Here is a 23,836-nt window from a genome sequence, read left to right as displayed (position 1 = left end):
ATTCGGGAACTGTTCAAGTGTCACTTTTAAATTTAATTTGAGTTAAATTCGGGAAATCAGACGCAGTCTTGGAGAAAATATTTTTATTTCTGCTCCATACTTGTACAGTAAAATCAGTTAGTGCTAGTTACAGGTACGGGTAGGTCGCCATCTAATAAATTTTGTATACTTGGAATCAGCTTGGGAGTAGATAAATGTTATATGATCTTGAGTGAAAATATGTATTTCCAATAGGATGAACTTACTAGTAAAAATGCTCAACAAAATGTACGATACTGGTTGCATAGTCCTCCAATAGCCACCCCCCTTTTTCTTTTTCCGACTTTCTTCATCCTTCCCCCCTTCTTTCTTCTTCCTTCTCTCCTGTTCTGTCTTTCTTTCACCTTTTTCTATTTTTTTTCTTTTTCGACCTTTTGTCGTTTCGACCTTCTGCCTCTTTCAACGTTTTGTCTCCCAACCTTTTGAAGTTCGACCTTTCGACATAGATTCCGAATATGTTCATTTCGACCAAATAACTTTCGTCCTAATGGTTTGTTCGGCCAAATCATATTTGGTCAAACAATTTTCAGCCTACTGGCCTTCGGTCAATTGGTTTTCGGTCGAATGGCTTTTCGGTCAACGGTCCTTCTCCTCTAGTTGTTTGCATCTAAAAAAACATACCTTGCCGAACGTGCACGAGAACATGTAGCAAAAGTTACGTACATCAGACCACACTTTCCAAGCTAACATCAGTAGATACAAGTCGCATCTCGTACTTGCCTCTGGTTGTCGTGACTAACGCAAAATGAAGTTAAGCTGGGACCCAGCAGCCAAAGTAGGCTGAAGTTTATTTAACTCAAGACTTATTAGGGGCCGGTCTCTTACTAACGCCTCTCTCAAAGGTTCTGTGTCGATTTCGTCAATTTCCGGGGAGTTTTTGGAAATCTTTCATAGGGCAACAATTCGTTCTCAGAATTGCCAATGCTAAAGATACTTGTTCAGCAACTAATCAACATTTAGGTCTATTTGTTCTCTAGTATCGGGGACTTCTAATTATGAGATTACGAGAAAAATCCAAGCATATTCAAAAGGAATTTGTATGGCTCGTTGAAAACATAAGCTCTGAAATCAGAGAAAAAAAATGGAATGTAGAAATCGGTAGAGAAAACTGGAGTTACACAATGAAACCTAAGATTTGAAAAATAATTAAATCTCAAAGTAATATGAATCCATTAAAAATGTTAGAACTATGACAAAAAATAGAATGAAATCGTGCCATCTTAAGCTTAGCTTCCGGGGAGGAGTATTTCTCATTCAACCATTGATGCCTAAACAAACACTGTTAGACCGCACCTTCTGATTCACAGACGATCAATAAAGGTGCAATATTTCAGAAACGAGGAATTACTCATTTTCCTATCGTCATAAAAAAAAGTTCTGGTTATCGATCTTCCTTATCCTTGTTCATACCCGGTATTAAAATACAAAAAAATAGAAGTTGCTGATTAGGAGATTAACAATCACTCAATAGTGCATCGTGAAAAATTATGCTATGCATGTACATATAATATTGTATATGATACTGGAACTACAATTCGATATCCCATGCTTTGTTATCCCAGATAATTCAGCAATGTCTCAATGGTTCATTCTCGGATCAATGTCATAGAATAAATAATAATCATAATCGCGTTACTGAACCACCCATGGCATCTCCGAGCGCTAATGCTTTACTCTTGTGTCTGTTTTATTTCAGAAATTCCATCACCAAGCTCAAAGGAAACCCACCATAAGTATCGCAAGCTGCGCACACGTTAATGAGCACCCACTAGGACAATGATGCCTCAGCATCCCGGCTTTGTTATAACTGCATTCAATGATTCAACCTGAAGCAAGCCTGATGACGCCGCTCCCGAATGTGATGGATCCGACATGTTATTGGCCAGACAGCAAAAGTAAGACACAGTTGGTCCGACTACTTTCGACTGGCTTCGTTATCGTTGCAACTTTCTTCGCCGCTGATAAGCATCGTCAACCGAACGATACTGCCACGATGGCAGCATAGTCCGCCATCCTTTCAGATTAAACTAAGTGGCCATCCAGATGAAACGGGAGCAGATTTTCAAGTTTTGCTGCTACAATAACTCGAAGACGAAAGACGACGACCAAGCCAACGAAGAAGGTATGTACCCCCTACTGTTAAACCAAGTGCTGTTGCAAATCAGTATCAAGCGAACAATCGAGGTCTCGCACAAATTTAGAAAGTGGGGAGTCGTAAGACACCTGATGTATATACCACAGGCAAGAATGCGTGTATAGTCAGGATATATCCCACTTATAATTTTACCAGTAACTAAAATACTATTATCTCCTCAGCATGCCCGAATTTTTGGTTCTGATAGAATCTAATTCAAATTCAAAGAATTCAAATACAATCCCAATGGAACAAAATGTCAAATCCAATAAAAAAAAACAATTTTTAAACCGAATAAAAATCAAAGCAAATTCCATTTAAATCAAACTCCAATCTGAACGCAATTCAATCCAAAAAACAAATGTTAATCTTGATCGTGCAGTTTCAATCAAATATAAATTGAATAAAAATTAAATCACACACAACCAAAATCTATTGTAAATATCTTAATCTCTTAAACAAAATCTGATATAAACCAATTCAAACTCCATTCAAACCTAACCAAAGTAGTATCGAAACTTTGTTCAAATTCAATCTGAATGCTTACGTTCCAAATCAAATTTAAATCCAATTGAAATCAAACGATATCAAATTTCTAGTTGAAGTCTTGGTAACACCAACACAATATTTTCCTCCCTTCTTTCTTTTTCCAGAGGAACAGGAGGACGACGAAGAGAAACGTACAGGCAGATCTTAATTTGAAAATCTCCGATAAAGAAAAGCAAAATAAAAACAAGAATCCACACAAATTGGTACCGACAAGCTTATCGCGCGCCATTCAGCCGACCCAACAGACGGTGGCGACGTGACGACTTTGGAACAACAACACGTTAACGGCAAGGACCATTCGAGATGAAGCCGTAAAGCAGCTCAGCATTCAAATCGAGAAGCAGTCATCGCCACAGTCACACCATCACCGTCCCATCGCTCATCCAGCCCAGCCATCTATCCGTTACTACTTCCGAAGATCGTCTACGCCGGCTGCTAGAAGCTACTCCAGCTCTGTCGCCCCGTTCTGTTTGCCATTCCACTTGCGTGAGAATTGAGCCGAACAGCTTAGCATTTTTTTTCGTCCCCGGGAAAATTGCACTGGAAAGACCTGGGACGGATCTGTTTTACTACGGTGGAATTGCTCGACGGAATTAATTTACTGGCTCTGCAGATTAGTCGGAATTGATATTTATTTGCCGCTGCTTGACACCGACTGGTTTATTTGTTGCACTCGGCAGACTAGCGACTAGCAATTTGTAGAATAGTTTGAGGTGAGTATAAGGTGACGGAAAACTATCTGGTTGGGGTCCCTCCTTTCCAGTCCATCATCTCAAGCTTAAAACGCAGTGTATTATTTATTAATCCAAAAGGTCTACAGAAGAAATAGCAAATAGCACGCTATACACTACTCTACAGCTCATATAGCAACAATAGCCCCTTCGCTGTTGTAGATTTAGAGGATGTGCATAATAGCTTCGATTTAAGTATTTCCAACCAGTCATAGTCATTACTTTAAATAACAGTTACAATTGAATGTTCAAGATGATGATGATGTACAGAGAACGGACACGAAGTATGAACAATTCCGGCATAGAAAGCGTTGAATACGCAGAAAGTCGCTAAAGCTGGTACAATTACTCACCACGTACCGCAAGCTAAATTTTCATTTTATCACATTCTAATGCCCCTCCTGGTTTATTCCCCCAAAAAACGCAAAAACATCCCCTAGAAAATTATCTGCCATTACTGTCACTCTGCAAGAATCTTCAATTTTGTTCGCACTTCGTACACTTCGCACACAAATAGATGCTCACTTCATACAGATTGCGAACGTCGTAAGCCTTCGCCATTTACTTCCACAGTCTATATTTTGACAGTGCTCACCTCCTCCGTGAGGCTAATTTCCACCGAAAACAGAGTGAAAAATTTCAATCCAGCTGGGAAAAGCAACATCAGAACAAACAATCCCGTGGAAGGAAACTTTCTTCAACCTGTGCAAATTAAATTCAGTTAGCATAGCTACGATGCTAGTGGCACCAATCCCATTTCGGGAGCTATCCTCGAGCCCCATGCCGTATCGTGTGCTGTCTGTTCTAAGCCGACGATGGTTCATGATGGCGGCCAGGGAAGGAGAAACACAAAATGATTATAACCGTGTAAATATTTAAGCGAAAATAGCATTATGTTTCCTCGTCTCGGCAGCAGCATTTTACTTGCTGTACTCAAGTGCGAACACAGCATCTGGAATGGGTGCGAGCAAAACTTCGAAGCTCTTTCTCAAGTAGCGCCACCACCAAAGTCGAATTTCAGTGGTTGTCAAATTTGACCGGAAAACGAACATCTCATTATTCGAAGTTTATCACTCTCAAACATTTGGTTCAAAAGATGATAACAAAAATGCAAGTTTGTTCATTGTGTTCCACACACACCTACATTACAACACGAACTACTCTTGGCATTAATGATCCCATTTCTGGCTAACAACTGATTAAGACTCAATTTATCCACTGGAAAAATCCACTATGACAAGGCACAGAAAGATATTTTGAACGCTTCTAATCTATATATTTCAGCTGAATCCAGATGGGCCAATCCAACATCATTAGATAAAATATAAAAATACTCGAAAATAACACAAAACCGGAAAAACTGAACAGTAGCGCCAAACTCGTTCGGGGAACCTCTGCTTGAATCAGTTACAGAGGACGTCTTATTTACGTTAGCTCCCGTTCGTGTGCACTCCCCTTCGGGTTTTTGCTTCTCATGTTACACATTTTTTAATCTTTTAACTAAATATGAAACTTTTCACTTCAATTCAGAGCTTCAATATCTTAACTTTTCCCATTCGTCTACATCGGCGATACCTTTCTTACCTTATTCGCAAGGCTTTCGAAGGTTCACCTTGGCTTAGTTAACAGTTTTGAAGCTTGGTGCTTCGTTCTGTGCGTTGTGTTATGTTTAGTTCACGCAACATAATAAGAGTAAAACTTTCCGAAAAAAATAAGACGAGCACGGAACGAGAATCAGCAATCAGCAGTCCGTTTAGGCTGAGTGGCATGAAAATGTGGTTGGATTTTTGTTCCCCAAGTATCGTTACGTATTTGACTTTTTTGCAGCTTAGGAAAAGGGGAGAACCGGTGAATCTTGGCAGGATTCGATTTTATTGACTTGCTTCAGAATTTCTCCTGGAAACTGCAAAAATATTCCATGGATGTTTTTTTTCACTTTTTTATGCAACAAGAGATGCAATGAGTGTCGAACTTATCTTCCTCCTCTTATACTAATTGACTGTGAGGACGTGGCCGGCATCGTTATTGGTCTTGAATTCAAGAAACTCCGAAGCAGTGTACAGTGAGAATAGCTTTCTAGTCCCGAGAAAACCATTCAATTGGTGAGCTGTGCATTATTTGTTGTTTCATGGCCAATCACGACTAGCAATTTCTCGAAAATACCCTGAATTCAGAAGAATTTACTTTTACAATTCTAAAGCTTTCCCGATGAATTTTTGAAATGAAAAAAAAACAAATGGAAATTCAAAATTTTCAATTAAAATTCAGAAGAATCTCTCTACAAAATTTGAAAGAAGAATGTTTTGTTCTTAGAGACAGACATACTGAATTGTTGCAACAATGCCAACAAGCATCTCACTGAATCTCAAAATATTTTGACAGCCTTCCGAGCCTCTTGAAAGGAGGCTTCCGAGCCTCTTGAAAGGAGGCTTCCGAGCCTCTTGAAAGGAGGCTTCCGAGCCTCTTGAAAGGAGGCTTCCGAGCCTCTTGAAAGGAGGCTTCCGAGCCTCTTGAAAGGAGGCTTCCGAGCCTCTTGAAAGAAGGCTTCCGAGCCTCTTGAAAGGAGGCTTCCGAGCCTCTTGAAAGGAGGCTTCTGAGCTCCTTGAAAGGAGGCTTCTGAGCCTCTTGAAAGGAGGCTTGAGCCTCTTGAAAGGAGGCTTCTGAGCCTCTTGAAAGGAGGCTTCCGAGCCTCTTGAAAGGAGGCCTGAGCCTCTTGAAAGGAGGCTTCTGAGCCTCTTGAAAGGAGGCTCTGAGCCTCTTGAAAGGAGGCTTGGAGCCTCTTGAAAGGAGGCTTCTGAGGCCTCTTGAAAGGAGGCTTCTGAGCCTCTTGAAAGGAGGCTTGAGCCTCTCTTGAAAGGAGGCTTCTGAGCCTCTTGAAAGGAGGCTTCTGAGCCTCTTGAAAGGAGGCTTCTGAGCCTCTTGAAAGGAGGCTTCCTGAGCCTCTTGAAAGGAGGCTCTGAGCCTCTAAAAGGAGGCTTCTGAGCCTCTTGAAAGGAAGCCTGAGCCTCTTGAAAGGAGGCTTCTGAGCTCTTGAAAGGAGGCCTCCGAGCTCTCTTGAAAGGAGGCTTCTGGGCCTCTTGAAAGGAGGCTTCCTGAGCCTCTTGAAAGGAGGCTTCTGAGCCTCTTGAAAGGAGGCTTCTGAGCCTCTTGAAAGGAGGCTTCTGAGCCTCTTGAAAGGAGGCTTCTGAGCCTCTTGAAAGGAGGCTCTGAGCTCTTGAAAGGAGGCTCTGAGCCTCTTGAAAGGAGGCTCTGAGCCTCTTGAAAGGAGGCTTCCTGAGCCTCTTGAAAGGAGGCTCTGAGCCTCTTGAAAGGAGGCTTCTGAGTTTCTTGAAAGGAGGTTTTGAGCCTCTTGAAAGGAGGCTTCCGAGCCTCTTGAAAGGAGGCTTCCGAGCCTCTTGAAAGGTGGCTTCCGAGCCTCTTGAAAGGAGGCTTCCGAGCCTCTTGAATGGAGGATTCGAAATTGGTGGATCTGCTAAACCCTCGGACTGATTAGAGCTCTGTGTAAAGGTGAGATTCCGAAATGCCAAACGCAATGAAATCAGATCTCGTTCAAAAACGAATTCAGAAATCATAAGAAGAAGGAAGTATATGTTTGAACTTCAGTACTTCATCGTCAAAATCAGTGTTATCTCACTTTTTGCTTTTTGCTGAAGCCGAAACTGATTGAAAGGGGCGCGCCTTTGAGAGATGGTATAAGCCATTTCTCGAAGGGTATAACTAGCGGGCTGCGAAATGGTGAGTTGACATCCGGGAAGGGGCGCCTAACATAGCTCTGGTCCTCACAAGTTCCAATACTCACGCTTCCACGGGTCTTCCGATGACAATTGACCGCCAGCTAAGGGTTGTGTACTTAGCTGGTAGTGCAGCCTGGGCACTGTTGTCCTTCTGACATCAGCTAGAGTGAGAGGGTGCGTACTGTGGGGTCTGCCTAGGATGTGGTGGGGTTCGACAGTGGGCTCTGTTGAACTTCTATAAAAAGCTGCATGTGTCCCCAAGCAGGCCCTATCAAAGCGACCGTGTGCCGCTCAAAGCGCACTAGCCTAGTCCTGGTGTTGGGTAGGACTTTAAACAAATTTGACCCGACTGATCGAGCGTCTGTCCACCAAGGAGGTGCGGCTCCAACAGCGTCTGTTCTGGCATCCAGCGGCTGAGTATGAAATGCTATTCCCCGGAAGCTATACCTAAGATGGCAGCCCCATCCCGGTGGATAGGGAAGCTTGGGCCAACAACCTACTGTTCCCGAAACATCAATTTGTTCGAGAATCCGATAATGAGAGAATACGGACTGATTTTACGGCGACGACTCTTAGCACGAAACAACGGACACGAATAGGAACATGGAACGTTTTAACCCTAGCCCAGCAGGGTAAATTGGCACAACTTGCCAATGAGGCACGCCGCATGAAGCTTGAGATCCTGGGACTGAGTGAAGTCCGTTGGCCAAACTTTGGAGAACACAGAACGCCGTCGGGACAAGTTCTGCTATACTCTGGTTTACGAGGTGAACACGCTCCCCGACAACGCGGAGTTGGCTTCCTACTAAGCGCTCAGGCACACTCTGCGCTTATGAAGTGGGAACCTATAAGTGAAAGGATAATCGTTGCCAGATTTAGAACACGGGTCCGAAACCTAACTATAATCCAATGTTATGCGCCAATCGATGCTGCCGATCTGCAAGACAAAGAGAACTTTTACAGTCAACTCAATGCCGTCGTAGATAGAATTCCGAAGGGTGATATCAAGATCTGTTTGGGCGACTTCAATGCGAAGATCGGATCCGACAACTCGAACCATGAGCGCATTATGGGACGCCATGGTCTCGGAGAAATGAGCGAAAATGGAGAGCTGTTCGCTGAATTTTGTGGTAATAACGACATGGTGATCGGGGGATCGCTCTTCCCTCATCGACCGGCTCACAAGGTCACGTGGGTCTCCCGTGACGGCTTTACAGAAAATCAAATCGACCACATCTGCATCAGCCGAAAATGGAAACGGAGCCTTCTTGATGTACGGAATAAACGTAGTGCCGATATCGCGTCTGATCATCACCTCCTCATCGGCGAAATACGCCTGCGCATTGCGCGGATTCGTCGGCAGGAGGAAAGAGTTGGACGACGATTCAACACACGCCGACTGGAAAATGCCACGGTGAAACGGTCCTTCGTTGAAGAACTGGAGACGCGTGCTGCAGATATTCCGGAAGGTGGCAGCGTGGAAGACCAATGGACCGCCATCAAGAATGCCTTCATCGCCACCAGCGAGAACAATCTGGGCGAACTACGCACCCAGAGAAAACAATGGATCACCGATGAGACCTGGAGAAAGATAGAGGAGCGAAGAGAAGCCAAAGCCGCGATAGAGCGATCAAAAACCAGAGGAGCCAAAGTTCTAGCCCGCCAACGATACGCGGCTCTAGAGAAGGAAGTAAAACGCTCATGTCGACGGGACAAGCGAGCGTGGGCAGACTCTCTGGCCGACGAAGGAGAGAGAGCCGCCGCAACCGGGGACATTCGCCTTCTCTACGATATCTCACGACGCTTAAGCGGGGCGAAGATGAATGCAACGATTCCTGTGAAAGACGCGAATGATCAGTTATTGACCGACCCAACTGACCAGCTGAAACGCTGGTTCGAGCATTTCGAACAACTTTTTCAAGTGCCAGCCAGGCCATCACCACCTCGGCATGATCTGCCTAGGATCCGACGTATAACACGCGTCAATACCGAAGCTCCATCACTGCTAGAGATTCAAACAGCCATCCAAAGCATGAAATCGAATAAAGCCCCAGGGGTCGACCGCATATCAGCCGAGATGCTCAAAGCTGACCCCATGACATCCGCTGAACTACTGCATCGTTTATTTCGTAATATCTGGGACACCGCAACTTTCCCGGTCGACTGGATGCAAGGTATCTTAGTGAAGGTGCCCAGGTGCGATAACAGGCGAGGCATTATGTTGCTGTGTACCGTTCTCAAAGTTCTGTGCAAAATTATCCTAGCCCGGATTCAGGAGAAGATCGATGCGACTCTCCGGCGGCAGCAAGCCGGATTCCGTGCCGGAAGATCCTGTGTGGACCATATTGTCACGCTCCGCATCATTCTGGAGCAGGTCAACGAATTCCAAGAGTCCCTTTACTTGGTATTCATTGACTACCGAAAAGCTTTCGACCGTCTCAATCACGAGAATATGTGGGGCGCCCTGAGACGCAAGGGAGTTCCTGAGAAAATCATCGGCCTCATCGAAGCACAGTACAAGGCCTTTTCGTGTAGAGTGCTGCACAATGGGGTCCTGTCCGACCCTATCCGGGTCGTAGCTGGTGTGAGGCAAGGATGTATCCTATCACCGTTACTGTTCCTCATCGTAATCGATGAGATTCTGGTAGGTGCGATTGACCGTGAACCAAACCGCGGGCTGTTATGGCAGCCTATAACCATGGAGCATCTAAACGACTTCGAATTGGCGGATGATGTTGCACTCCTCGTGCAACGGCGCTCTGATATGCAGAGTAAGCTCAACGACCTTGCCGAGCGCTCCTCTTCGGCAGGTTTAGTCATCAACGTCAACAAAACCAAATCGTTGGATGTAAACACGGCGACTCCTTCCAGTTTCACAGTAGCCGGGCAACCAGTGGAGAATGTTGAAAGCTTCCAATATCTTGGTAGCCAAATGGCGTCGGACGGTGGTACCAAGATCGACATAGGCGCACGGATCAAGAAAGCAAGGGCTGCCTTTGCGAGTTTAAGAAATATCTGGAAAAACAGGCAGATAAGTGAACGCACCAAAATACGAATTTTCAACTCTAACGTGAAATCTGTGCTGTTATACGCTAGCGAAACATGGTGTGTATCAGTGGAGAACACTCAACGGCTGCAGGTGTTCATTAACAGATGCCTGCGGTATATATTTCGGGCCTGGTGGCCTCACAACTGGATCTCAAACAATGAGCTCCATCGTCGTTGTCACCAGAGGCCGATAGCAACAGAAATTCGGGATCGGAAGTGGAGCTGGGTCGGCCACACTCTACGTAGGGGCGGAAACGAAATCTGTAAACAAGCATTAGACTGGAACCCAGCGGGACATCGCAGCAGAGGCAGACCCAGAGGCTCATGGCGGCGAAGCCTCAATAAAGAGATAAAAGAAGTCGACCGAAATCTAACCTGGCAACAGGTTAAAGCGATAGCCGGGCAACGCTCAGGATGGAGATCTTTCAAGTCGGCCCTTTGCACCACCGGAGGTGTACAGGATCCGTAAGTAAGTAAGTAAAGCTGCTAAGAACAAAATTGTATCAAAATAAGTTATGTAATATCACAATATGTTAAATTTGTGTTCAGTTTCTGTTATGCTCTTCTAGTCGGGTATCTTGTGTGGCAAGTACAATGGATACTATTCCCAGGAAGTTGAGAATGTTTCCAACCCAAAAACATCCTGGACCAGACCGATAATCTAACTCGCCATCTCCGGATTGCCAGGCGTAGGACTTTGCTTGTAAGGCTACTGAAGACCCTGCCTGCTTGCCAATATATGCCGTTTCCATTAATCTAGCATATCACTTTAGTTTTTGATTGTTCTGCAAAAACCAATTATTTCGTGGGGAATCCCAAGAAAAAAAACGTCCTCTATCCTGCACGGTTACTCTACGTTAAATGGAAAATACGCAGCAAAATGTTTTTTCAATACAGATCATCAGTTATTGGCGAAACTAAATGGTGGAATTTGCTTGCAGTTTGAAAAATGAAAACAAACATTTTACATATGAAGTTTCTCAAATAAACGGTTCATCTGCTAGATTTTTTTTCTTCCACACTTTATAAACTTCCCGATACTATTTAATTCTGAGTACTTGTGCCAAAGAGTACCAAAGAATAATGGATTGGAAGCACTATACGAAAACAATCCTACGCCTTTGATCAATCATCTTTGCACTGATGAAAACTGTTTTTATAAATGTTCTACCAATTTCAACTGCATAAATATTTAATCAATACCGATTCGTTTCCAGCATAGAAAAACAACTTGCTACCACGAAAACCATTAAATTGATTGCACCTTGAAAGGGGATGAAACAAACCCCGTTCCACTTGGACAGAATCAATTAGCAGAAAGTTCTTCGCTCTGCTGGTGGCTCTTTATACAAATATTTGGACAATATTCTTTGCTCGAACGGAAAACGCTTCCACGACGTAGCATCCAAATTACATTCGAAAGGCGCTTACTATTTTTAACCAAATCAATCGATCAAGTATGCGTTCATTTGTTTTGCTTAATTTCGCGAGTGAGTTCAAATATGTTCAAAATTCTTGATTCAGTATTGACAAGAGAATGCCCTCACGACAGCTTTTTGCAACACTTCCATATGTCCGTTTACCAAATACTCTGCCACCCACTTAAATGCAGTGTCAAAAACGTGTTTAGGATCATTTGGTCGAATTCCGTTTGACCAAATGCTAATTGGCCGAAAGGGTTATTCGGCCGAACGCTATCTGACTGAATCCCGGTTAGAAACCTTGATATTGATAATTATTTCAAACAAGTTCATAACATGTTTTGTTATCAATATCACTTTTTACTGTTAATAAGCCATTATCGTCTACCCGGGATGCTTCTTCTTCTCTTATGGCTCTACATCCCAACTGAAACTTGATCTGCTTTTCAACTTAGTATTCTATTAGCATTTCCTCAGTTATTAATTGAAAGCTTTTCTATGCCCGCCATTGCATAAATATGTATCTTGTGTAGCAAGTACAATGGATACACTATGCCAAGGGTGTCGAGAATGTTTCCCACCCGAAAACATCTTAGACCAGACCGAGAATCGAACTCGCCAACTCTGGATTGGCAATCATACGCCTTTGCTTGCAAAGCTAATTGGATCCCAAACTGACCGAATGCCGTACGGCTGAATAGTTAACATTTTTACTAATTATTTAACATTTTTTCTTATTAAGTTTTTGATGCGAGCAATTGGAAGCGATAATATATCTTATATCTTCTTCTATATACATAAAAATGAATTTCTGTCTGTCTGAACCTTATAGACTCGGAAACTACTGAACCGATCGGCGTGAAAATTTGTATGCAGAGGTTTTTGGAGCCGGGGAAGGTTCTTAAGATGGTTCGAGGCCCATCCCTTCTTTGGAAAGGGGGGCTCCCATACAAATGAAACAGAAATTTCGGCGAAACGAAGTTCGTCGGGTCTGCTAGTGACAAATAAAGAAGTAAAAAAAGGAAGAATGATAGAAGAGGGATGAAGAATGAAAGAAAAAGGAACAAGAAAGAAAGTACAAGGATGGAGGAAGAGGGAAGAAAAAAGAAGGAAGAAGGAAGACGGAAGTAGACCTGTGTGCTGCCACACCGTCGCGCCACGCCACCGCCGCAGTTGATTTTCTCACGCCACCGCCGCCATCAAAAATAAGCCGGCGCGCCGCTGCATGAAAATTCTTCACACCGCCGGATTTTTTTCCACGCCGACGGCTATTGGTTTTGGTTATTGGGCTTCATACATTTTGTTAAAAGAGCATTTTTACTAGTAAGGTAATTCTATTAGAAATACATGTATTCAGTCAAGTTCTACTTCCATGTATGCGGAAGTTATTGGATGGCTACCTAACTGTAAGTAGCATTGAGCTGATTTTGATATAAAAGTATGCTCGTAAACATAAAAATATTTTGATTAAAGCTGCGTTTCATTTCCCGAAGTGAACCCAAATTAAAAGTGACAGTTGAATAATTTCCAAAAAGCGCTGCTCAAACAACAAGATAATTTATCAAGAGATTTATCAATAACAAGATCTTATCGGTCTTATTGGAAAGCACCTGCGATTTTAATGACCAGTTGATTTTTGATTTTCGAACTATCACTTTTAAGTTTAATTTGATTTTTCATCACGAAATGAGACGCAGCCTGAGAAATAGATGGTTTTTCAGGAATTTCAGGAAATGCTTCTAGAAAACTTTATGAAACTCCTATCAAAATTTTTAATGTGTTTCGGTCTGAAATTATTTCATATTTTCATTGAAAAATTCAATTGTTTTAATTCGGAAATCAAAAAGAAACGTTTTCAATTTCTAATAAACTTCCTTTGAAAATACACACTTCAACTTCTTGAATTTCTCTTGGAATTGCATAAAAAGTTTTTTTTTTATTAATTCCTTTGAAAATGTCTTCTGGAAGCCCATCAGGAAATCCACTCGAAATTATTTCATGAATTCATCTAGAATTGTCAACAGTGATTCAAACAAGGAATTCCTTTTCGAATTTCTCCTAAAAAAATTTCAACAACTCTTCCAGAGAGAATTCTTCCAGGAAGTCCATTGAGAAATAAATCAAAAATTTCATCGAAAGTTCCCCCATGAATTTATTCTATATTTTCTATAGGATTCGAACCAAAAATTCCTTCACAAATTTCTTCAAGAATTTCCTAAGGAAATACTCCAATAATTGTTTTGAGTAATCTTTTTAGTACTCTTTTGAATAATCTCACAAAATTTCAATCGGGAACTTTGTCTGGAAGAATATACCGGAACAGTTCCTGGACGATTTTTTAATGAGCAAACCTTAAGAAACTCCTGAGGGAATTTTGAAATAAATTTCCGAAGCAATTCTCTAGTAACATTTTGGGGTTTTCTAGTAACATTCTGCTGGTTTTATAACACTCTTGTAGAGTAAACAATGATCTTCAAGACTTTACTTGTTTTTTTTCCGAGAAATAAAAGGATTTATAGAAGTATTCTTTAAGTAACTTCCGCGGAAACATATGGAGGAACTAGAGGAAGAGAAGACAGGTGATCTGCCGGGAGAATTTCAGGTATACACACTTAAACAGAGACTCTAAATTTTTCAATTTATTTTACTGAAAGAATATTTTTCGGTAATTTTGTTGCAAGTTAATCGGAAACTATCTGATGTTACTGAATTTCATAAAATATATAATATACATAAAACTGTGCAAAAGATTACCTGTTCAAATATAAAAGATCCCAAGAAGATCACCTATTTCGGTACTAAGCTAAAACATTGGAAAACGCAAACAAGTTTAGTAAACGTGGTATCGTAAACGTATCATTAAATGCCATATTTTTTATTTGCGGTTTTATTCTTGAAGTCTTTCGTGAAGGAAACTGGAATTGAATGATTTAGTATCACTTAATTAAATTCAAAAGCCCGCAGTCATTGGCATTGTCTGCTTGAAATTCTGAGAGAGACTTCCGAAGAAATTCTTGAAGAAATTTTCTGAAAAATTTTGAAAGAACTTTTGTATGAATTCCGAGGAGAATTCTTGGAAAAACGTTCCAAGAAATTCCAGCATGAATTTCCCAACTAATTTATGATGGAGCCTTAGGAAGAATTTATGGAGGAACATCCGAGGGAATTCTTGTAATAATTTCTAAAGGAAATCATGAAGGAACTTTCGAAGGGTTTTCTGGAGGAACTTCCGGAGCAAATCTTGGAGGAACTTAAGAAGGGATTCCTGGAAGAAATTCCGAAAAAACTTCCTGAGGAATTGCTGGAGTAATTTGGATGGAATGTGTTAGAAATTTCGAGAAGAATTCTTGGAAAAACTTTCCGATGAAATCCTGGGAAGCTTCCCGAAGAACTCCTGGAGGAACGTCTAAACAAATTCCTGGAGAATTTTCTGGAAGAATTCCTGGAGGAACTTCCAGAGGAATTTGTGGACGAACTTCCGAAGGAATTCCTGGAGGACCTTTGGAAAGAATTACTTGAGGACCTGCCGAAGGAATTCCTGAAGGACCTTTGAAAAGAATTCCTGGAGTATCTTCCGAAGGAACTTCTAGGGGAAATCCTGGATGAACTTCAGGAAAAATTCCTTGAGAAACTTCTGGAGGAATTCCTGGAGAAACTTCCGGGGGAATTCCTGAAGGAACTTCCAGAGGAATTCCTGGAGGAACTTTCCGAGGAACTTGTGGACGAACTTCCGAAGGAATTCCTGGAGGACCTTTGGAAGGAATTCCTTGAGAACCTGCCGAAGGAATTCCTGGAGGACCTTTGGAAAGAATTCCTAGAGTATCTTCCGGATGAGCTTCTGGGGGAATTCCTGGATGAACTTCAGGATAAATTCCTTGAGAAACTTCTGGAGGAGTTCCTGGAGGAACTTCCGGGGGAATTCCTGGAGAAACTTCCGGGGAAATCCTGGAGAAACTTCCGGAGGAATTCTTGGAGTAACTTTCGGAGGAATTCCTGGAGGAAATTCCGGAGGAATTCCTAAAGGAACTTCCAGAGGAATTCCTAAAGGAACTTCCGGAGGAATTCTTAAAGGAGTTTCCGGAGGAATTCCTGGAGCAACTTCCGGAGGAGTTCCTGGAGGAACTTCCGGAAGTATTCCTGGAGGAACTTACGAAAGAATTCCTGTAGAAACTTCGGGAGGAATTCCTGGAGAAACTTCCGGAGGCATTCCTGGAGAAACTTCCGGAGGCATTCATGGAGAAACTTCCGGAGGCATTCCTGGAGGAACTTCCCAGAAATATTTCCGGAAAAAATGTGGAGGAATGTCCAGAGGAATTTCTTGATGAACTTCCCAAAGAACTTTTGGAGGAATTTCTTGGGGAATTCAATGAGGAGCTTCTGAAGAAATTCCGGAAATAATTTGGCGCCCGAAACTAGTTCACGCCGACACACGCCGCCACCGATCACCAACTGCGTGACACCGTCGCTGCTTCGGATTCATCAGTACCTGCTAAGCTGCAGAGGACGACGAAGGTCCTTCGTAGCTTAGTAGGGAAAGTACATGTCTAGCATACTGGGGTCGTGGGATCAAAGCCCACCGAAGGGCGGTTACCCTCCAATACCTTTTCCGAACTAAATCTTTCACATATTCACATGTTGTACATATGCATAATCGAGTTTCAGACATAGAAAATAATAACGACAAATTAAAAAGAAAAAAGAAAGAAAGAAGAAGAAGAAAGGAGAAGGAAAAAGGGAAAAAGAAGAAAAAAGAAGAAGAGAGGTACTTACCTGATACTTCTCATTTCTCAATTCTTAACTCTAACTTCTAACTAACTAACTAACTAACTTAACTCTAACTTCTCACTTTTCACCTCTTTCTACCCACTTTTCAATTCTCACTTCCCACTTTTAACTTTTCACGTGAGAAATAAAAATGATTCATTCTCAACTTCTTACTTTCAAACTTGCTTTTTCCAACTGCGTTTTTTTGGTAGACTTAGGCCTGTATAACTCTTGACGGAGCCGTAGTTTGGGATAAAGATAATTGCAATAGATATCATCTTATTACTAACTACATGATAAGCTTATATTGAAAATAAGAATCACGATGATAAAGTATGGAAAAAAAATCTTATTACCAACAATTTGTGGGACACAGATCAACGTAGTCGTGGTAACTCGAGATTAGAGGTTCAACATAATTCTATGATCACGGAGACGAGCCAGCCTCGGGCTGAAAGTCTCCTAAATAAAGACAAAAAAAAATAAAAAATTCTATGATCAGGGAGCATCTTCGTGGTACATAGTATAATAGAACAGAGACAACAAAGGATAGATAACCTGCATAAAGACCACATCGCGTCTTCCAAAACACCGCGTACTTCCTGAAGGGTTGTTTATTTTGGACGAATGAAGACTCGACTTATGTTCTCATCTCTGACCAACGCAAAATAGCCACCATCGAAGTTCATGTGTGTCCAATTCCTCTACCAACTATGAAGAGTACTAGGAAGAACTTAGCTTAGCTTAGACTGACTGTACATATCAATGGTTGTTACATGAAGAGTACTCGGAAGAACTAATATGGGAAAAAAATGTTGATAGAGAATTGTCTATCATAAACCTCCAATTCACGCTTCGCTCAATCTGATTACTCCGGAGCTATACCGATCGAGCCGCACATGGCTTGAGATGCGTCTATATGAGGTCCTAGCAAAGATGATGACTTTTGTTGAAAGAATCGATTAGTTCGTAGTTTTTGCTCCTGAAAGAGCAAGCCTTCCTATTGAGAATCCTTTTACTGTCTTCGGGGCCCACAATTGGCGAACCAGTACATGACCGCTGGATAAATGTGTTTTATTTTCTAATTCTTCGTGTGACAATTCACCTACGTCATGTTATGTTATTGGATTGTACCCCACCTAATTTCTGCCGAACTATGCAAAAATATATCTCTTTTAGCCACCGCCGTCAGACGGTTAGCAAGTGCAAACAAGGTATAACACAATTCGAGAATCGCGTACGCCGTAGACACCACGCTCGTTCGCGTCAGCATACCGAAGTTAACTCAGATTAAACAACACTTAGTAAGAATTACTGAAAAAAGATATTTGCCAGTGATGTCTTCAAGAACTAATAGTCTGAGAAAATTCTTACATAGCAAATTGCAACCATTTTTTATGGGTGCTAAAACTTCTGGATTTTTAATAATTATTAGCTCCAAAATGTTTGCAAGAGCTTGCCTGAATTTGTAAACAATTTCTGAAAATATTTCTGATCTTTTAGTAATATTTGTTCAGATCATTTGGTCTCATCAAATTTACGGAATCAATTACGAATGGTCCAAAAATGAATAATACTGCATTTTTTTTAGCTACAGTACTCCAGAAGCCTAATACATACGAATAGGGATCATTGAGAAACAATGTGATTGTCTTACGGATTAGAAAGATTATCGTCATACGAGATATCACAAGAGGTTATACGAGCGGGGTGGAGGCGTTGATTTTGGATGGATCCATACTCAGATTGAAACATGTTTCATGATATCTGAAATCACTGATTCAGAAATAATGATATGAATAGCAATTCCACAAGAATTATTGACAGCAATCGTGTTCAAGTTCAAGCTACTAAATTTTATACCAGACACACTCCTATGGTGAATTCATGAGCAGCAGTACATTCAAACTTTCCTTCCTTTCTTCCCATCATTTCGTCAATATACGTAATGCCATAAACCCTGTTCCACTAATCAACTCTTACGTACTTATCTTCCATTTCAGAACAGAACATCAACACCAGCATCGCCATCATTCCGTTCTGCGACAAAGCGCTCATCAAACAGCAAACACTAAAAGTCTATATTTCCATTGTCGCTGAGCAAGTAAAAAAAACACACAGTCGAACTTCCATTTTGAAGTGAACGGAAAAAAATAAGCAATTCGGTCTTGGCAGAGAGAAAAAAAAAAGATTCCAATCGAAGAAGACATGAAAACTGTAAACGCTGAACGGATGCAATCGCAAAAGCTTCCTAACGTGACGTGAGAAAGTGAAAATCGAAACGCAGAACTGTGAGCATTTCGCCATAATTTTGACCTTTCTGTTTGTTGAGTTGATTCGTTTCGATTCAAGTTTCATTTTTTTTATACTGGTGACGTCGTTCGCCCTTCTGATGACAATATGATTGGCTTTTCTTGGTGTGGGGTACGCAAAGACGGGTAAATTGAAAAATAAATATAAAAGTGCTTCTTATTGTGTGGTGCTGTTCGTGCTGGATAAGAGAAGACGGGGTTGAATACTAACAACGGAAAAGATCGAAGCATGGTAGTTCCATAAAGTAGTGATTGATATTGAGGACAGATCAAAGTGGAAAGTGTAGCGAAGGAATCGAGTTCGATAAAGTATTATAATTTTAATCACCTCTTGTATAAGTATATTATGCCAAAGTGTTGGAAAAGAAAACCGACGGGCTATGTTTGTGATGCTGTCAGTTCGCACAACAGCCACCGTTCGTGAACGGCCAGCCGAGACGGTCAAGAAGGCAATCAACATAAATCAGCTGATCAAGAACCTAAACAACCGGAAGAACAAAAGTCAAAAGCAGAAGCAGAAAATTGGCAATAGCAATAGCAACACTAGTAGCAGTAGCAGCAACACTAACAGCCTCAACAACGCGACCGCCGTTGACCGTAGCGACAAGAAGAGTAGCAACATCCTTGGCCCCGAAGGCGACAGTCCGAGCGATCAGAAAAACCGACAGAGAGACAAGAACAGCTACCAGAAGGCAACCGAAAAGACGACTGACAAAGCGTCGATAACGTCCGTAGCGACAGCAACGCCGACCACGGTCAAGACGCCACATCGAACCACGTCGAACTCGATTCCACAGCGACTCGGTCAGATACCGGAAGAGGACAAGAAACAGGACGACGAGGAGGAGAATTCGGTGCAACGAAACCAACGGGAGAGTGCGATTCAGAACCAGCCGGCAGAGCAGTATCAAGAGCATCATCAAAATCAGATTGAACAACAACACTCAGACGAACCGCAACAACCGAAAACCAAGTTCCTGCTGCCGGAGTTGAACAACTTCAGGAAACCACCGACGGTACAGGTACGTTACAAATGATTCGAATAATTCACTCTTACCTTTTCTGGTCGTTGGAAATAGCCATGTTTTGAAGGACATGATTATGATGATTATGAGAAACAACATACCTGAAATGAACAAAAATTAAATTTTGTTATTCAAACTTCTCAAATACACAGGTTTAAAAAAGTATTATTTTAATTATGATTTTATTTTTGAACCTTAACTTTTTCTAGACAGATGAAACAACAACAATTTTATAAATCTATGACATCTGCTTGTCCATCTTGCTTTGCCAAGAATCATGTTTTGACTACTTACATCTAAAAATCCATTGCTATTAGACGTATAGTTTCTCCTAGGGAATGGAATGTCTAGCATACTCAAACAAAGACATAGACAATGTAGATCAAGAAGATCTAAATAGTTCATCATTGCGAGCAATTTAATTGTCCCTTATTAGTTGTTTCACGCTCATATTGACACCCATTCATAATCGAACGATACATTTCAAGAATTAGATATAACGGACCATGCGTCTCCATGAAGATTGTGAACTAAAATTCGCAATTCCATTAAAAGTGAGGGATGGGGAAAATTGTCTTCCCGCACATGATTTTAGTAAAGATTGATGGATCCACATAAATTAGGGTTTTTTAATAAATTACGTAACGCTAAATTTGATGATTTTGTACCCCCACCCTCCCCCTCGTTTTACTTTTCGTATGGAAGGTTTGATTTTTTTTGTATGGATTGTAACGCTCGGCCTGACTTTCTTCTTCCCCCTACAGCGTTACGTAATTTGTGAAAGGCCTCTTAGTAATTGGGTTAATAAAAAGCCAATATCGCCGTTGGGTAAAAAGATTTTCTTTCAAATCTTGAAGAGTAATGATGTAAAAATATATCATGAAAAAAAGAAGGTAAATTTCGAAAATTGAAATGTATTTTCAATTAATTCAAACTATAAAAAATCCCAACCATGAACTTAGATCGTGGATGAAAAAAACAAACAGCAGTCAAAATGTAAATATTTAATTCATTTGAATAATGAGAATAATAAAGCCTTACCAAAACCTAATAAAATTTTGTTTTGAAAGATTGCCAAATCCATTGCGAAAGTGGGAAATATCTGATATTCTCATTCTCTCCTATGTCAATTTCAGGTACCAGTGGCAACCATACTGAACGATCTTAGTCCTGTGCCTGCGCCAGCAAAAGTCACCAATAAAATCTCCAGCTCAAACCCTATGAGTCCTATGAACCCCGCCGGGCTACAAAGTAACTCGCCGGACGTTAAGGCCATGCGGTAAGTAATTGTATTCTGCATACAACCGAGTACAAACGATAGCCGAGGCTTCCCCTTTCGGCAGCAAAGCCAACCAATGAGGTTGACATTCCACACGCTCATTACAATTTATAATTTTCATTAAACAAATGAATTCCGAAGCCACACAGAGAGGGTACAGAATCAGCATTCCACAACAGCTTGCACGTTCATATCCACGACCATTGTACATGTGCATATGTGGCACAAAGGATATTAAATTACAGACGATGAGCCGAATGGCGGCCGCCTGAACGCGAATGAAGGGAAGGTTGTGCTTTCCGCTGATGAGCTGTCGCACGGGAAGAGATGCCAGAAGAATTGTTGTTCTTATGAATTGCCAAAAAGAAGAGTTCTTTATTGTCAAAATCAATGCCATCATGCATTACAAAAGGATTCAACATTCTATCCAAGATATAGGGTTACTGCTCCTAAATTTCATCTCATAGCTCCTATGTTCATTCCATCAAAAACAAAGTAATGAAAAGGAATTTGATTCCAAGAAGCATTTTTGGTTTTATAACGGCATTGAAAACTATTTTTCGCTCTATAAAACTATTATAAACCATTATAAAACCAAAATGTTACTGGGGATGTGTTCCTAACGTTTATGATTTTTTTCAGTGAACACGCATTTAAGCAAAAAAAAGCAACGCAATTGTAGCTGTATTTCTTTCTTTCTCGATGAGATAAATATCTGTTTAGGGTGGTTCAAAAAATCGATTTTGATCCACAGCGCTCATCTGATTCTGTATCATGTTCTGAGTGTCTTCTGAAAATTTGAACTCATTTGGATGAATACTGATTTAGCACAAGCCGTTTCAAGTTTGCATGCAAATTAGTAGAGGGAAATTTATTTTTGCTAATGCTAATAAGGATACCCGACTAGAAGAGCATAACAAAAATTGAACACAATTTTAACATATTGTGATATTTATAACTTATTTTGATACAATTTTGTTCTCAGTAACCATTACCTTTCAAATGTTGTAACAGGATTATATCATAATATGATTTGAAAAATGCTTAACACCGAATTGCCCAACAGTAGGCAATTAAAATAGATGTAGCAAAGTCTCGCAGCCATAGGTATCACAACGCTGATATAATTTGAGAAGGTTGCCTTATTTGTAATGTTGTTAATTTCATGTTCTCGAAAAATATTCTTGTTCAGACAAAAACAAAAAAATATGATTGTTGATCACAATCTGTAGACCTATCACGACCTGTAAAAATTCCAACTGCACAGAAACAATATATTTTGTATCTGATTCTGTTATAAATTTCTAACAGAATATGTTATTTTTATGATAAAATTGTAACATAATTTGATAGTTTTTTGTTTCCAGTAGTGCAGTTTTTGATAGAAATTTAGATATTTTAACAACATCCTGCACCATGTTTCTAACATATTTTGTTATAAAAATTTAGTATAACATAATAACATAGTATGATATAATTTTGATATGACCTTCTAGTCGGGATAACATCATAATGGCTGGCCGTGGCAAAGGATGCAAGGGCCAAGTGCCATCGGAAGGTGTTGCGCGACAACATCCAGGGCAACTTCAAACCCGCAATTCATCGGCAGGCTCGCCGTGGCATATCTCCGGGCTCATTTACGAAGAAACCCGCGGTGTGCTGAAAGTGTTCCTGGAAAATGTTGTCCGGGGCGCTGTCACCTACACGGAGTACTCCAAACGCAAAAGCACCAGGGTGGCACGCTGTATGGCTTTGGAGGTTGAGTGAGCTCGTCCACACTACCCAACAATAATCTAACGGCCCTTTTTAGGGTCACCAAAAACGTATCCAAGAAGAAAGGAGGTTGCTCGAGAGATTAAACTTCTCAATAATACGCTTTTCAAATCACTAGCAGCACATAATCAAATTCAGAATTTTGCTAAAATTTCACTGGACGTCAATAATTTGCCGGTCACTAATGGTTGCACTTTGGAAAAATCCTCTCAGCCTTACAACTTTCTTCCCAATGTAATAATGGTCCTCAGAAAAAACGATTTATTTCCAATTTCCTATCGGAACACAACTGGACGAAAATTTCACTCGATTGATGTTGCCGCCCGACCGTCGCTGCACCATCGCTTACTGCCGCCAATGCTATAATCATGGACTGCTCTCCGCCCGACAATCGCTTCCGATGTTTGAAAATTTGTTTGGAAATGGCTGCAAAGTTTTTCAATGTTTTCTCGTTTCATACTAATTTTATGAATATTTAAAAAAAAACAATTTCCTGCGAATTTTCACACTTATTCTAATCAACATACAAACAATGCTGACATATTTCCGCAAAGCTCTTAAACCAAAGAATTGCTTGCTATAATCAACTCAAATTTGACCAAAATGTCACTTACACCCCTCTACTTCAACCCTTGTAATCGACTTTGAAAAACCACTTATCCAATAAAACCGACATATTGTAGTTTCAATCGATAATTCAGTTATTTTGGATTGGATTGTTGGATTGTTGATTATTCGGTAAATTAATCAAGATGATGTATTGCTTGTTTCGTATGATATTTTCATTATACGATTTAGCCTAATGGTGTCTTCCAGATATTTCATCAGTAAGTTAATGCGCTTCTTAGGAGGGGCAGCAGGGACTATGTCCAAGGGCTTGACGACCCCTCCCCATGGCCACTGCGAGTTAGGGGGCCTGCCTAGGATGTGGTGGGGTTTGACAGTGGGCTCTGTTAAACCTCTACAAAAAGCTGCATGTGTCCATAAGCAGGCCCTATCAAACCCAGTCAACACATGAACGTATATG

The 23,836-nt window shown here is 41.0% G+C and overlaps 1 protein-coding gene and 1 long non-coding RNA gene across 2 annotated transcripts in view; both read left to right on the top strand.

The window, feature by feature from the left end:
• The first annotated feature begins 1,740 nt into the window (after positions 1–1,740).
• LOC134225198 (uncharacterized) lies at positions 1,741–18,538 on the top strand. The gene is made up of 3 exons (XR_009983190.1): positions 1,741–2,161; positions 2,827–3,435; positions 18,424–18,538. It is a non-coding gene; the product is annotated as an uncharacterized LOC134225198 (long non-coding RNA).
• Positions 18,533–23,836, top strand: part of LOC134225193 (uncharacterized) — a 77,716-nt gene continuing 72,412 nt past the window's right edge. The window contains exons 1-2 of the mRNA XM_062705063.1: positions 18,533–19,754; positions 20,894–21,036. Coding sequence (XP_062561047.1) covers positions 19,113–19,754; positions 20,894–21,036 — 785 coding nt within the window. The 5' untranslated portion in view covers positions 18,533–19,112. The remainder of the gene's footprint in view (positions 19,755–20,893; positions 21,037–23,836) is intronic.

The sequence above is a fragment of the Armigeres subalbatus genome, chromosome 3 (assembly GCF_024139115.2).
Source record: "Armigeres subalbatus isolate Guangzhou_Male chromosome 3, GZ_Asu_2, whole genome shotgun sequence".
Classification (NCBI taxonomy): domain Eukaryota; kingdom Metazoa; phylum Arthropoda; class Insecta; order Diptera; family Culicidae; genus Armigeres; species Armigeres subalbatus.
The sequence above is the reverse complement of the archived record's forward strand: the minus strand, read 5'-3'. Positions and strand labels throughout refer to the sequence as shown.